Here is a 15,370-nt window from a genome sequence, read left to right on the forward strand (position 1 = left end):
GCTCCAAGACCTCCAAGGATGTGTCAGATTTATGGGAAAGGGAAAAATTCACCACCCAACAGGAGATAGAGTGTTACAAAATTCAAAATGGATAATTTTGATTATGTTAAATTGGAAAGTTTTTATATAAACAAAGCCAATGCAACAAAGATTAAGAGGGAAGCAGAAAATTGGGAGAAAATCTTTACAACCAGTGTCTCTGATAAATGCCTCATATCTAAAATATACAGTGAACTAAACCAAATTTATAGAAATACAAGTCATTCCCCAATTGAGAAATGGTTAACGGATATGAACAGGCAGTTTTCACAGGAAGAAATTAAAGATATCTACAGTAATATAAAAATGCTCAAAATCATTATTGATTACAGAAATGCAAATCAAAACACCTCATAGGTATGACATCTCACCTGTCAGATTGGCTAACATGACAAAACAGGAGAATGATAAATGTTGGAGAGGATGTGGGAAAATTGGAACACTATTGCATTGTTGGTGGAGTTGTGAACTGATCCAGCCATTCTGGAGAGCAATTTGGAACTATGCCCAAAAGGCTATAAAAATGTGCATATCCTTTGACCCAGCAATAACACTTCTAGGGCTATATCCCCAAAGAGATCACACAAGTGGGAAAGGGACCTATATGTACAAAAATATTTATAGCAGCTCTTTCTGTGATGGCAAAGAATTGGAAATCAAGTGGATGCTCATCAATTGGGGAATGGTTAAACAAATTGTGGTACGTGAATGTAATAGAACATTATTGTGCTGTAAGAAATGAGGAGCAGGTATACTTCGTTATAACCTGAAATGACTTATATGAACTGATGCTGAGTGAGGTGAGCAGAACCAGGAGGTGATTATACATGATTATAGACACACAGTTTCTGTAAAGACTAACTTTGATAGACTTGACTCCTCTCATCAATGCAAGGTTCAAAGACAGCTCCAAAAGACTCATGATGGAAAAATCTATGCACATCCAGGAGAGAATTATGGAGTCTGAATGAAGATTGAGGCAAACTTTTTGTTCTCTTTTTTTCCTTCTTTTTTGGTTTCATTTCTCCTTTCTCATGATTCATTCTATTGGTTATAATTCTTCTTTACAACTGGACTATTATGTAAATAAGTTCAATGTGAAGGTATATGTAGAACTTAGCTTGGACTACATGCCATCTTGGGGGGTTGATGGTGGAGGAGGGGGAGGGAGAGAAAATTTGGAACTCAAAAGCTTGTGGAACTAAGTGTTATAAACTAAAAAGAAAAAATAATTTTTTTATTAAAAAAAAAAGACCTCCAGGGATGGGGAGCCCATTTTTCTATTCAATCCACTGAAAGTTTATTAAGCACTGACTGTGTGTTCAGTTCCTGGGATCCAAAGACTGAAATTAAAGAGTCCCCATATTCAGTCTAGTTGGGAAGACAGGCCATGCACAAAAGCACAATATGAGGTGGGAGGAAACGAGAGATCCAGGCAAAGTATACTGGGAATATTTGAGGGAGAAATCAAGGAAAACTTTGTGGAGGAGGTGACAACTGAGCTAAGCATCGATAGGGAATCTGAGAGACAAGGATACCCATTCCACTTTGGGACAGCTCTATTTGGAGGTTTTCCTGACAGCTAAAATCTATCTCTCTTTGCAGCTTCTGACATTTCTTTCCAGTCTAGGAGAGAAAGTTAAAACTCTCCTGCTGGACAGTTCATCCTCCGAGACAACTTCAGCCATTATTTGATTCTCCCTTTACTGTCTAGACTATGTGTTTGGGCATTTACAGACTCATAGATTGTCAGAGCTGAAAGGGCCCTGAGTCCCATCTTCCTCACTAGACTGAAAGATGCCTGAGGGTGAAAGTTGTGCCTCATTATTCTTGGAAACTTCTAATACCCACAAGTTTGCCCTTAGCTGTATCAGTGCAGTGTTTACAAATACAGGATAGGATGTCTGAACTGAAAGGGACATTAGATATAACCTAGGGTCACATAGATAGTAAGCATCTGAAACTGGGTTAGAAATCAGATCGTTGAGACAAGGGCACCTAGACAGCACAGTGGTTAGAGTGCTGGGCCTGGAGTCAAGAAGACTCTTCTTTCTGAATTCAAATCTGGCCTGAGACACTAGCTGTGTGACCCTGAGAAAGTTATCTAACCCTGTTTGACTCAGTTTCCTCATCTAAAAAATGAACTACAGAAGGAAATAGAAAACCACTGCAGTGTCTTGTCCAAGAATACTTTAAATGTGGTCACCAAGAATCAGACACAACTGAACAACTTCCAGACTCAAAGCCCAGTGCTCTACTTACATGAACCATCTAACTGCTATTATGAAAATAATTTTGACCTTATGGACTCCCTGAAAGGGTCTTGAGGCCCCCAAGTGTTCCCAGACTACAATTTGATAGTTGCTAATCTATGCTAACCACTTCATTTAACAGGGAGAAACTGCAGCCCAAGACGAAAAAAGTACTGGTCCAAGTTCACCCAGCTTGCTTACAGTAATTAGGGCTCATTAAAGGCTGGTTGTAAAAGGTTTGGGAAGCATCAGCCCATCAGGTTGTGGCTCAGTAGCTAGAAAGCAAATGTCTGGACCAGTCATTTTTCTTGTGAAGAGTGAGACAAGTACATAGCCTAGGAATTTGACTTTAGACAGAGGCAGATAAAGAAGGTAATATCCCAAGAATCATAACATTTTAGACCTGGAAGGGCACTTGAGACATCATTCTCAGAAGCTCAAAAAGTGAGTTCAGTAAATCCAACAAACTTTTCTTGGAGCCCCCAGAGAGCAGTGTAGTATGGCAGGAACAGCCCAGAAATAGGCACCAGGGCACATGAATACGAATTCTAACTCTGATACTTGTTGTTTGTGTGACCTTGGGCAAGCCTCTTAACCTCTCTAGGCCTCAGTTTCCCCATCAATAAAATGAGTAGACCAACCTAGATCATCTCTAAGATATCTTCCAATTTCTATGATCCCAAGATTCCTCCTCCCAAGCCAATGGAATTCACTGAAAGATGCCAAGGGTACCCCAGCCTACCAATCCACCAGCAGTGATCAGCAGCTCTTCTTCCTTAAATATCCCAGCTCCAACTCCTCAAACCCCAAAGGGGTCCACATGCAGTTCACCTGTAGCCAGCTCCACTGCCTTGCCTAGCTTTGGTACTAACAGAGTGCTACCTTGGGGGCTTCACACCAACCAAGAACCTATGGAGAGGTATTTTTCAGAACAGGATCAATTAACTATCCACCAACAAACCAGGCCCCTGGTTCTCTGTTTAGCACCAGAGATAGCTCCTCCTTCCTTATATTAGCATTCTTCTTTCTATTAAGCTCACATAGCTAAAGCACCAACATTTTTAAGATTCCTGATGATAGCTTCCAGCTCTCTCACAACAGGCTTTCTACATCTGGTAGCAACCCCCAAATAACATTTACCAAGCACACACTCTGTGCCAGGAGCTGTGCCAGGTAATGGAGAGAAGGAGACTGAAAAGAGTCATCAACTGCCCTCAGGAAATTTACATCCTACCAAAAAGCAGAGGTAAGATGGACTCACTGAGATCCTCATGGCCACAGATGAGAACAGGGAAAGGACAGAGAAGTAGATCTGAATCCTCTTCCCTCCAAACCTCTTCTTCAGGTACTCTGGCATGGTCACCACCTGCACAGAAAGGAAGAAGCAAGAGTCACACTGCACCACAAAGCATCATGAGAACATTGGGCAGTGGGATTGGGGGAATAGGGACCTTTCTGAAGCACTGTGCCAGCAATCCAGTTAATTCCATTCCCCTGATGCTAGAATGGGAAGGCACCATCCCAATGTGGGATTTGGAGGCAGGTGCCTTAGTTCAAGTCCTGCCCCTCATGTGACCTTGGGTAAGTGATTTGGCCCCTTTGGGTCTCAGTTTCCTCATTTATGAAATTAAGAAGATAAAATAAAACCTCACATGTAATGCATCTTCCAGAGTTGTTGCAGCTAAAGACATGTGGAAAACTTAAAGCATTATATAAAGATGAGCAAACAGACTTCCAAGTGTGTTGTATGGAGAATTGATGAGGTGGCGTTTTAGAGGAGAAAGAACCCCTGCCTTTGGATACTCACCGAAGCTTTGATGTAAATGGGGACAAAGAGCCAGCCTAGGACCAACAGCAATAGCAAAGCCTGCAAAAAACAAGGAGAGATCGTATAGGAATCAGGCTTATCTTCTCATTGGCCCTGCCCAACCAATGCTTGATTCCCCAAGATCCTGGGTTTCTTCCCTCTATTCATCTGATAGTCACATGACATGATTTAAAGAGACTTGGGAAATGTGGTTGCCAAGAAAGAACCCTCTTATAGCTTTAATCAATGAGGCCAAAATGGGCTCCACCTTTGAGTGTGATATTTTGAGTTTTTAGTAGGGAGTCTTTAAGTCATCTTTTAACATGAAAACAACCTTTGGATGGAGGAACGCATTAGACCTTGGTCTAGTCCCTTACTTTCTCTGAGTCACAGTTTTCTCTTCTTTAAAAAGAGGTGATTGGACTAGAAGATGTTTAAGGTTGCTTCCAGCTTGAATAACCTAGAATACAACTTGATATCATAGAAAGAACTCTGGATGTAGAATCAGGAGACCTGGGTTCATGTCCTGACTGGCTTACTGTCTGAGTCACCCTAGGTGAGTCATTTTCCCTCTCTCTGCTTTGGGTTCCTTGTCTCTACTGCCATACTGACAGACTTGTGGTACCTCATGCACACATCCCATGTTTCATCTCTCTCTTTGCACAGTCTTTCTTCATACCTAGAATGCTCTTCCTCTTCACCTCTGCCTTGAAGAATGATTCCCAGCATCCTCCGTAACTCAGATCAATGCTACCTCCTTCCTCGTTCTTCCCTCCCCCAGCTGTTATGCCACCTAAAATTATTTTGTATTTCCTTGTAACTGACAGTGTTGTTTCTCCGAGTAGAATGCACCCTCTTTGAAGGCAGGTGCTGTTTTCATCCTGTTTCTACATATATACCACCTAGCACAGTGCTAGCTACATAGTAGATGTTTTTAATATTCCAATTCAATAAATAAGGTGCCATCAAGCTAGAACAGTCTACAAGTGATTACATGTTAGCACCTTACTGTGAGCTAATTTATTGGATCCTTTCAAAAGGGGCAGTTCCCTGAGATTAGGGTCCAGAAAGCAGTTTATGGGAGTGGACCAGAAGACATGTGAGTTTTGGAGAGTAGGTGCATAGACAACTCAGAATTCTGGGATGTCAAATGGCAGAGACCTCAGAGATCTCTAACCTAATCCAGACCTGACCAAGAATCTCTGCTCCAACACTGCTAGCAAATAGTCCTTTCAGTCTCTACTTGGAGACCTCCAGTGGTGGGGTGAGCTCACTACCTCTCAAGGCTGAATGACCCATTCAGGACAATTCTCGCTATTAGGAAGTTTTGCTTACACCAAGCCTAATTCTGACTCTGCAAAGCTGAAAAGGTCCCTTAAGGCTATTGAGCAAAAGTCTCTAATTTTGCAGGTGAGAAAACTCAAGCACAGAGAGTACAAAGGACTTACCCACAGTTGTACATGTTGGCTCATAGGATCATGAATTTGAAGCTGGAAGGGATTTCTAAGACCATCTGGTCCTATAACCTCATTTTACAGATGAATAAACTGAGGCCCAGGAAGATTAAGCCCAAGGTCACTCAGGTGGTTTTAGAGACAGAATTGGAACATGAGTCTTCTGACACTAGGGACAATGCCTTAGCCACTGAACCACATTGTCTCCTTTCCACAGGTTGATGTGGAGATCGGCATAGGGTCTCTAGAGAGAGAGACCCTAGGCTGCCACTGGTATGAGCAAGGAACTTAGGGGTTACTCACAGTGTGAAGGGGGTCAAAGCCCTCAGAGATGGGAAGGGAGAAAGCATGGAGAGAAGATCACATGTGGCCATAGACACACACACAATCCTCCCTCTCTTTTTCCAGGGGTCCCTCCTGCCGACACCCATCTACTTCTTCAACAGACAAGCAGACCGCAGCCTTTCCAGAACAGGGAGCAGGTGTGCCCATCTTTGGATCCCCATAGGTCTACGTAGGCTGAGCTCTCAGGAGGTCTCAAGGTGTCCTTTCTGCCCTACCTTGCCCTGCCCTGTTCTGCCCTGCCCTTGACCACCCAGAATTCCCCATCGCCTGATCTGATTCTTGTTAAGCTCGTGCCAGGCCATAGGGCACCTCTATCTGTGGCCTGAAGGCTGAGTCAGGGTATTCCAGTGCCTGCAAGTCATATTATTACAGCTCACCACAGTTTTATTTCCTCCTCCTCCTAGGCCATAAGCTGCGTGAGAAGAGGAATGACACTTTATTTGAGCCTTTTCTCTCCCTTCATGCCCAGCATAGATCTCTACCTCAGTGGGCACCCAGTAATGTTGACTGAATAGACAAATAAATGAATGAATCCTTCTCCCAGTTTAGGATAAGGCAATGATGAAGTAGCCCCCAGGAAACCTGTCAGAGCCTAGCATGGACAGACCTCTTTAAGGAACAAAGGGGAATTAGACCTTCAGAAAGTGGCTGAGCCTATGAGAAACTTGTTGGGGATAACTACCTTTCAGGGTTTTCCTGTTTGGCATCTCCACCAATTTCCAGCCTATTTGGTGTGGGCACCTGACTATTTGGTGCATCTGATTCTCTTTGGGGATTTGGAGTTCTGGTTTTGTCATCCTCAATGGTCTAGCCCAAGAACAGGCATGGATCCCAGGCTCCCACTCACTTCATCCACCTCTGTATCTGGCAACCTGCTCCCTGGAAGCTTCATCAGCTAAAAAGATAAAGCCCCTCAGACTAAGGCAGCTGTAAGGTGTGGAAGAAAGAGCTGGATTTGAAGCCTGAAGATCATAGACCCACAGAAAGAACAACAAGAAAGATCCCAACTGAATGTGGTGACATGGCCAACCTTAGTCCCCAAAAAGAAACAGAAGAATTCACTTCCTTCTCTTCCTTGTTTGCAAAGGTGGGGAACTATGGGAGATGAACACTACATATAATCAGATTGGCTAATATGTTGCTTGGCTTTGCTAAGCATTTTCTCCTCTTTTATTCTTCAGTATGGAGGGGGAGATGACTACTTCAGAGAGAAGGGAAGGAGGCAAGATATACTGGAAGATGAAGGTGCTGTAAAAAAGGGTATAATTTTTTAAAAGAAGGCAATCTTTTAAAGCTGGTAGGAACTTTAAAGGTCACATGATCCACCTCCCTTCTTTTACAGTAAAATATACAGCCCCAGTGTCACACAGAACAGCTCACCCCCCAGCTCCGGGCATGCTCACTGACTTGTCCCCCACACCAGAAACGCTCTCCTTTCTCATCCCCAGCTTGGGGCTCCCATAACTTCCCCCAAGTAGCTCAATTCTCACCTTCTGTAGGAGACTTTTCTTGGGCCTCCTCCCTCCCAGGTTTCCCCACCCCCACTAGGGCCATTCTCTCTGCCATTGCCTTCCATCTACCCCCTATACATTCTGGATGGATCTAGTCAGCCATCTGTTGTGTCCTCATGATAAAATAAGTTCCTTTGGAATCCCAGGGGTCAGCACAGTGCCTGGCACACAGTAAAGGCCTAAGGTATGCTTGCTGACTGACTGCCTGAATGTATTCCCTTAGGTGAAGAAGGAGCTCTCCCAGGGAGGTGAGGTGAGGTGTTAGGTTTAAGAAAAAATAATGAGGATGCGTCACATACATTTGTCTCAAGCACGGTAACAGCAATTCCTGAGGCTGCACCAGTCCCAGCCAGTCCCACGAAACTGCCACTGCCAATGTTACTGGCAAAGAGAGAGGCACCGATCTGAAAACAAGAGGAAGAACATGCTGATATCAGACTATGAAACTATTAGAGCCTTTTATAGGAATGCAGGATCATGGATGTAATAATGGGAAGGGACCTTTGTGAATATCTAATCCAACTGCCTCATTTTACAGAGAAGGAAACTGAGGCCCAGAGGGGAGGGCTCCTGCCCTAGGTCACATGTATAAGGAGTAGCAGAGGTGGGATTCAAACTCATCTTTTCTTGGGGCTGTTAATGGTCCTTGGTGGCTTGGGCCCCTCCCCTCTACTGTAAGAACAGGCTGCTTCATTTAGCTTGGAGAGGAGAATTAGAGTGGACTGTCTTCAGGAACTAAAGGGTTATCATTCAGAAGAGTAATTAGAGATTTTAATGATAATAATTTCAATAATTAATTATTGAATAATGCTATATAGCTTCAGAAGAAAAAACTAGGAGCAGTTGATTGAAGTAAGAAACTGGCAGATTAAGTGTGTTGGTAATCAAAATGGGTTCCTTAGCACTTAGTTCAACAAGTGCCCTTGAAGAGTTTGGCCTTTGTTTCCTTTGATTAATTCAGTGTCTTTGATTGAGTCTTACTAGGTGCTAAGCCCCAGGCCCAAACCCCTATTAGGTGTAAAACCTTAGTGGGTGTGGATTGGCAGCTAAGGTGGGGCCCAAGATGGGGCTAACTCCAGGGAGGGCCTAGTTTACATGTCTGGGAGAGCAGAGGCTTTTAGACCACATGGGTGTAAGTCCACCTCTCTGTGATGATTCTAGGTCACATGGGTGAGTCGCATGTGTGACTCACTCCTGACACTGAAAAAGATACAAAAACCAGGGGTTGGCTGTTTGTTCTTTGGAGCTCCTCCTTACAGCAGTGGTGGCGCATGTGACTCTGGGCCAGCCCTTGTTCTGAGCTCCCGGGCTGAACCTAGATGTTGGTAACTATGAATCTGTATTGAGTCTGTCTGTTGATATTTGTACTTTGTTTGTAATTTGCTTTGAAGTTCAGGGTGCTGGCTTTTTCCCCTGAACTAAGTGAATGATATTTGTGTGATGAATTAAAGTAAGCTTGTTAGCCCCTTTAACCTTGCTTTCCTTATTGAGGCAGATCAAAAGAACCTATGCTTTCCCAGCGTGCTGGCAGCTTTCTGGGTGCTGGCTGTGGGTGGATCTTACACCCCCACAGAAGTTGCTAGCCAGATTGCTGAAACAGCTATATAGCTTCAGAGGAAAAAACTAGGAGCAGTTGATTGAAGTAACAAACTAGCAGATTTAGGGAAAACAAACCTTCATATTAAAACAATGGTGCTGTTCAAAGGCAGAATGATTTTTTAAGGAGGTACCACTTCATTAGCATCATAATTTGGGAAGGAAATTAACAATATGGCATATGTCCAGAGAAGAGTGACTAGGGTGGTTAGAAATCTCAAAACCATGCTATAAGGACAAGCATAGGTTAGCTGAGCGCTTGGTCTTATTATACATGTAGAAAATCCAGGCTCAGAAACAGGTTGATCTAGATGGCCACTGAAGTCATTCCTAACTAGGAAATGGCCAGTCTCAGTCTCTGCATCAGCTTACACAAGCAGTAGGTGACTTTTAAGCACAGCTTTTCCATTACTATTCTCACCATACTTTGCTTTATCAAGTCAAGAAAATAAAGAAAAATGCAGTCTAAAAAAAAAATAGGCTGCTTCTCCTTTCCACCCTGGCCAGACTGCTATCTGCCACTGCTTCTTGGATCTACTAACCTGCCATATGACCCTTCTTTTCATTCATCTTCCTGTTGAGTCCCTGATGGGGGCTGAAAAATCCTGGACCAAGAAATAACACTGAAGAAGAGGCAGAGGAGGGGTTTGGAACCCAATGCCTCACTGAGCTTCTCAAGCACATCCCCCTTTCCCACCTTAATTCCTCTCTTCATTTCTGGGCAGGATCCCAAGGCCCCTTTCCCCTCGACTTCACATACATTCTAGACAAGTACACTAAAGAGAAGTGGGACGAGCTCTGGGTGAGGTCCAAAGGGAAGCCCAGCCTTTTTCCTCTCTCTTTTACTTCAGATCTGACCTGGCCCTCAGATGAGCTTCAGGCTTCCTGAGTATGAGGCTTGGGAGAGGTTATAGAAAGCCACTGTTCAAATAAATAACAAGGGGATGGAGAGGGACATACTCACTGGCCACCACACCATGTCCCTGCCAGCCAGGAAGAAGCCTCCCACTGTCCCTCGATTGGTCTTCAGCATGGCCTGGGTAGAAAGGAGCAAATAAGATACATGATATAACAGAGCTGAAGACGCAACAGAGTTGGCACACAGACTACTGAGAGGTGACCCTCCCCCCCAAGAGAAGCAAAGGGAGATTCTTCTCAAGCACATGCAGTCATGTTGTCCTATGAACAAATCTAGGCATTTGGCATTTGGTCAATTAGTCCTGTCTGACACTCCATGGCCCTATTTGGGGTTTTCTTGGAAAAAATACTGGAATGGTTTGCCATTTCCTTTTCCAGATCATTTTACATATGAGGAAACTGAGGCAAATAAGGTTAAGTGACTTGCCCAGGATGACACAGTTAATAAGTGTCTGTGATAAGATTTGAATTCAGGTCCTTCCATACTATCCTAGTATGACTTCACTAAAAAACCTAGAATCACTGCATCTTAAGACTCAGAAGGAGTCATCCAGTCCAGCCTCCCTTTCCACCTCTGGTCTCCTTTCTCTTCAAACAGGGTTTGGTTCAATTATTTATTTTGTTAAAAGAGTAAAGCCCTTGTAAGAAGCACTTTGTCTCCGACAAAAGTTCAAATGATCAAATGTGAAGCTAAATTACGTAAAGATTGATCTCTGTAGGAGTTGGCAGGAAGATGATTCGAAAGCAGAATGTCAACACCGAGCTCTGAGGCTGAGGGCTGGTTCACCCTCCAATCACCCTCATCAGCAAACTTCAAAATCCATCCAAGTACCCCCCTCCCATCAGGTAAGTAACTCAGTCTCTCTGAAATAAGTAAATGACCCCACCAACTGAAAACAGCTCAAAATGCACGCCCACTAGGAAGAGCACCAGTCACAGACAGCAGGTCTGAGTTCAGGCTCTGCTGTGACCTGTGACCATGGGCAAGTCTCTCATCCTTCCTAGTCTTCAGTTTCTTCTATCTACAAATTGAAAAGATTGGTCTACTAACAAGTAAGGAAACTGAGGACCAGAGAAGTTATATTACTTGGCATCATAGATCTGGAGCTGGAAGGGAGCTGAGAAGCCATCTACCAAAGGCATCATTTCACAGCTGAAGAAACTGAGGCACAGGGAAGTGACATGATTTGCTTAATGTCACTCAGAGGCACTGGTGGGCATCAGAAGCAAGATCTGAAGCCAGGTCATTTGCCTCCACACTGTCACCCAGGACAGAGTGAGGTTTCCCACACTGAAGGTGTTCAAGCAAAGGCTAGATGACCGGTGGGTGCCTTAAGGGTTCCTTGCTCAGGTATAGTTTGGACCAGGTGGTTTCCAACCTTCTGGGACTTTGAATGATTCTAATCAGTCACCTTATGTGGGAGGTATGTCCCCATTTTAATAGATGATGCTTAGAGAGGAAGAAATGACTGGCCCATGGTCACACAGCTAGTTAATGCAGAAGTAGGCACTCAAACCCAGATTTCCTGTCCCCAAGGTCCAGCAGTCTCTCCACAAACAAATGTGTCCTAGATGGTTACAAATCAGACATTAATTAATATATGGGAGAAAAGACACTCAGTGCTGTGTTCCCGTGTGGAATCTGGAGAATTCTCACTCCTGCTGTTGGTTACATTTTTACTCCGTGGGGAAGGAGGAAAGCAAGTGGTGAAACCAGCTTCATTGTTGCAGTTGGCTCAGCGTGTATTGTGCAGGCCCAGTTTAGGGTCAGGGTAACTGGCATAACCTAGCCAGTCCTAGGGAGAGAAAAGCATTCCATGGCCACAGCTGTTCTTATCTTCACATGAACTCTATTCTGATCTTAAAACAACATGAATGCAGGTGAGAAAACAGAAAATATATGCAGAGTGATTTATAAGCAGGGGACTAGAAACTGGGGGATCAGGATGGAGGTCCGGAATGAGCCTTGAATAAGGATTCTAAGAGACAGAGGTTATCAGGAAGGGCCTTGCAGGTATGGGAGGCAGGCTATGCAAAGTCATGGAGACAAGAAATGAAACATATTGAACAAAGAAGAGCAAATGGGCCAATTCGACTTAAGTGGACTGTGAATGATAAGGAATAATGTGGAATAAACCCAGAAAGAGAAGCTGGAGTCAGATTGTAAAGGGCTTTAAACACCAAACAGAAAAGTTTTTATTTCATCCTAGGGGCGATAGGGAGCCACAGGAGTTTCTTGAGAGTGGAGAATGACATGATCAGATCTGTGCTTTAGCTATGTCAATTCAGCAGCCGTATGGATGAATAGATTGGAGAGGAGAGAAACTGAAAGCAGAGAGACCCAATGAGATGCTATTGCAATGGGAAAGGAGAAAGGTCATGAGGGATCAGACTAGAGTGAAGAGAAGAGGATGGGTGTGAGAGAAGAGCTGGTAGAGAAGGAGCTCATAGGGCCTTTCTTTTCTCAGTAATATGAGATTATGTCATCCACTGACAAGGTGGGGTAGGAAAAGAGGGTAGTGTGAGAGGATCAAGGAGAAAAAAGAAGGCTTGGAAGAGTGGCTGTGGAGAGAGAGATGGAGATTCCACTGGGGAGGAGAAAAAGGATTGCTTAGTTGTGTTAGAGTCTGGATGAGGTTAGGGAACATGATCTGCAGAGGACCTGGCTGGCTCAGTTGTGCCACTTTCTTCTTCCCTGTTAAGCAGCTGGGGTGGAGGACAGAGACTGCAGGAGTTTGGTGAGGCATGAACATTGACAGGACAAGGGAGCAAGGTATTTGACAATGTCGGACTGACCAACCGGGACGTCAGGAATTGAAAGGGAAGCCAGAGCAGTCAAAGGGCCTGGATATAATGGAGAGGATGAGGAATAGATTTAGGAGTGAAGGACAAAGAGAGAGATGCTAATAGAAGGCGCTGGTCTTGCACAGAGAAATTTCAGAATTCTCCATCCAGAAAGTGGAACACTTGTGTAATCACATTGGTGTGATCACTACTGTGTGATTTTGGACAAATCACTTAACTTGCCTTAACCTTTGTTTCCTGATGTGTACAATGAGGGAGTGGAACTTTACAGGTGTCTAAGCTCTATTCCAAGCCCTCATCGATGATACTATGACAGTCCTGTGTGGAGTGGAGGAGCAGGTCATGGGAGTAGAGAAGGCTGGCCACCAGGCTGTCCAGGCTACTCAAAGGGCCATTAACATTCATGTCAAAGTACCCAAGTATAAGTTCAAAGATGATGTGGAAGACCTTGAGCTAGGTGCTGGACTCCTGAGGGCCAGTAGGTAACTGTTGGCCAGGATTTGAATGGGGGAAAGGGATTTGTTGTATAAACCCCAAAGGAGAAGAGAAAGCTGAGAGGTGATGGCAGAGAGAGGGTCTGGGAGTGCTGTTAGAGAGCAATGAATGTTTCCATTCCTTCTCCTGGACCAGTTTCCTGGGAGCAGGAGAGAACGTTCATCTAGCCCTGGGAAGAATGACTAGGAATGCAGGGTCTCTTGGGGTGGGGAAAGGAGGGAGGAGGAGCCAGGTCTCTGTGAAGGCCAGAAGATAGAAGGAGGGCAGCAGGAAGAAGTCTGGATCAAGGGGAGTTTGTGAACAATAGAATGCGAGGGGGAGGAGACTAGACAGGAGGATGCAAGGGACTTGCAAAGGGGCGTGCCTGAGACAGGTGGTGATGAGAGGATGGGAAGGGTTTCACCTGAGCACAGGTAGGTGAGGGGGGGTCTGTATTATGTGAATTAAGACAAGGTGGCTTAGCAGCTTGAGAGCCACAGAACGAGGATGCTGTACCTTATACCTGGATATACCACCCTACAAGTATCTGTCTATAGTAGGGGTGGTGCTCTAATGTGCAAAGAACAGTACATTTGTTAGTGGAAGAACTGGGTTCAAATCCCAGCTGTGGTACTTACTGTCTATTATTCTGCTCACAAACTCTTCAAACCTCAGTTTCTTCATCTGTAAAATGAGGGTTTGTGGTAGATGACTGCTGAAGTCCCTTCATAAATCTCTGATCCCAGACAGTCATTCAACATTCATTTAAACATCTCCAGTGAGGCAGAGCCCTCCACTGTCTGGGGCCAACCCAGCTCACTAGGAAGAACATGGTTTCTCTCCTTCATTTTACAGATGAGGAAACTCAGGCCTGAAGGAGAAACTCAGATACCTCCCATTTCTATGAAGCTCAGTGATTTACACAAGCCCTTCCCTTAAGACTGCAAGACAGATGCTGTAGAACTGAGGTTCCAAGAGAGGAAGAGATTTATTCGCAATCCCACAGAATTGTGATGAGAAAATTGGACTCTTATATAGGTCTTTCCACCGCACCCTGATAAATACTTAGAGAAAGGACCATTTTTCTTCTGTTTCTCCTCAGTGTTCTGGCATATTGAATGCCTTGACCTGTCCCCTGTTGAGGGAGGGGAGAAGGACACAGCTGGCCAGCTGCCACTGGAATAAATTGATGACATTCCCTCAGTTTCCCCACCTCCACCCCCACTTCCTAAAACTCCACTGTCAAAGAATAGACTCACTGAATATTAGAGCTGGAACAGACTTTAGAATGGAGGATGTCCAAGTTTGATGGCTTTAGAACATGGAATGTTACAGACAGGATGGGCATTAGTACTTGAGATGTCAGAGGCAGAAGTCCATCCCTTTCATTTTACAGTTGGGGAAACCAATGCCCAGAGGGAAGAAAGAGCTTGTCTCCCAGATAAAAGCATTGTGGTAAGCAAGAAAGCTCCAAATTCAGTCCCCTTGCCTCCTCCCTGCTATGCCCACCAGTCCCCTGCTTTGCCATTAACCTGGCTCCCCCACGTACCCACAAGCCCACGGCCATGACCACCACAAAGTAGATGACAATGACTGAGATGTCCGCAGCATTCTTGATGCGGTCCGACGAGTGGGGAGGTGCGGGGGTTCCCACCGAGACCCTGGGGCTCACAGTGACGTCCATGGTGGCGGCAGCAGCTTCTTCCTCTCCTCGCCTGAGCAGCCTGGTCCTCGCCGACAGACAGACGGTCCCATGCCGTCCCGGGGCTCGCTGCCTGCCTCTTTATGGCTCCTGTGCCAAGGCCCGGTCTTCCGTGTTAATGATCAGCCCCGGTCCGGTCCGCTGAGGGGAGGGCAGAGAAGGAGGGCAGGGCAGAGGAGGAGGGCAGAATCCCAAGCAGGAATGGAAGAAGGCCAGGGCAGGGGAGGGGAGTACCCAGGTCTTCCCCTGCTCTGAGAGAGAAAGAGTGAAGAAATAGTGAAGTTTCCCCAGCTAGTGGCCCATTAAAGGAAAGAACTCTGTCTGGAGGGCTGCGGAGGGGGAAGGGAGTGCTTCCCACGAACAGCGGGAAGTGGGGAGTAAGGTTTGGGGGAGGGTAAATTAGGAAGCGAGAATGTAGACCAAGGATTGGTCCCCTCCAGCCTCCTTCAGCCTCACTACCAGGGAAA

General features: G+C 45.1%; 1 protein-coding gene across 4 annotated transcripts in view; it reads right to left on the reverse strand.

Annotated features, from left to right (window-relative positions):
• The window catches only part of LOC118852984 (solute carrier family 5 member 4-like), a 62,561-nt gene extending 47,670 nt beyond the window's left edge, over window positions 1-14,891 (reverse strand). For 3 of the 4 annotated variants that reach the window (XM_036762781.1, XM_036762773.1, XM_036762766.1), the window contains exons 1-5: window positions 14,751-14,885; window positions 9,969-10,040; window positions 7,708-7,812; window positions 4,099-4,158; window positions 3,553-3,657 (exon numbers count right to left, since the gene is read on the reverse strand). In XM_036762781.1, coding sequence (XP_036618676.1) covers window positions 3,553-3,657; window positions 4,099-4,158; window positions 7,708-7,812; window positions 9,969-10,040; window positions 14,751-14,885 — 477 coding nt within the window. Of the gene's footprint in view, window positions 1-3,552; window positions 3,658-4,098; window positions 4,159-7,707; window positions 7,813-9,968; window positions 10,041-14,750 lie in introns of all 4 variants that reach the window. The other variant, XM_036762787.1, reaches the window with a different exon arrangement.
• Window positions 14,892-15,370: the final 479 nt, after the last annotated feature.

This window comes from Trichosurus vulpecula, chromosome 1 (assembly GCF_011100635.1).
Source record: "Trichosurus vulpecula isolate mTriVul1 chromosome 1, mTriVul1.pri, whole genome shotgun sequence".
NCBI lineage: Eukaryota > Metazoa > Chordata > Mammalia > Diprotodontia > Phalangeridae > Trichosurus > Trichosurus vulpecula.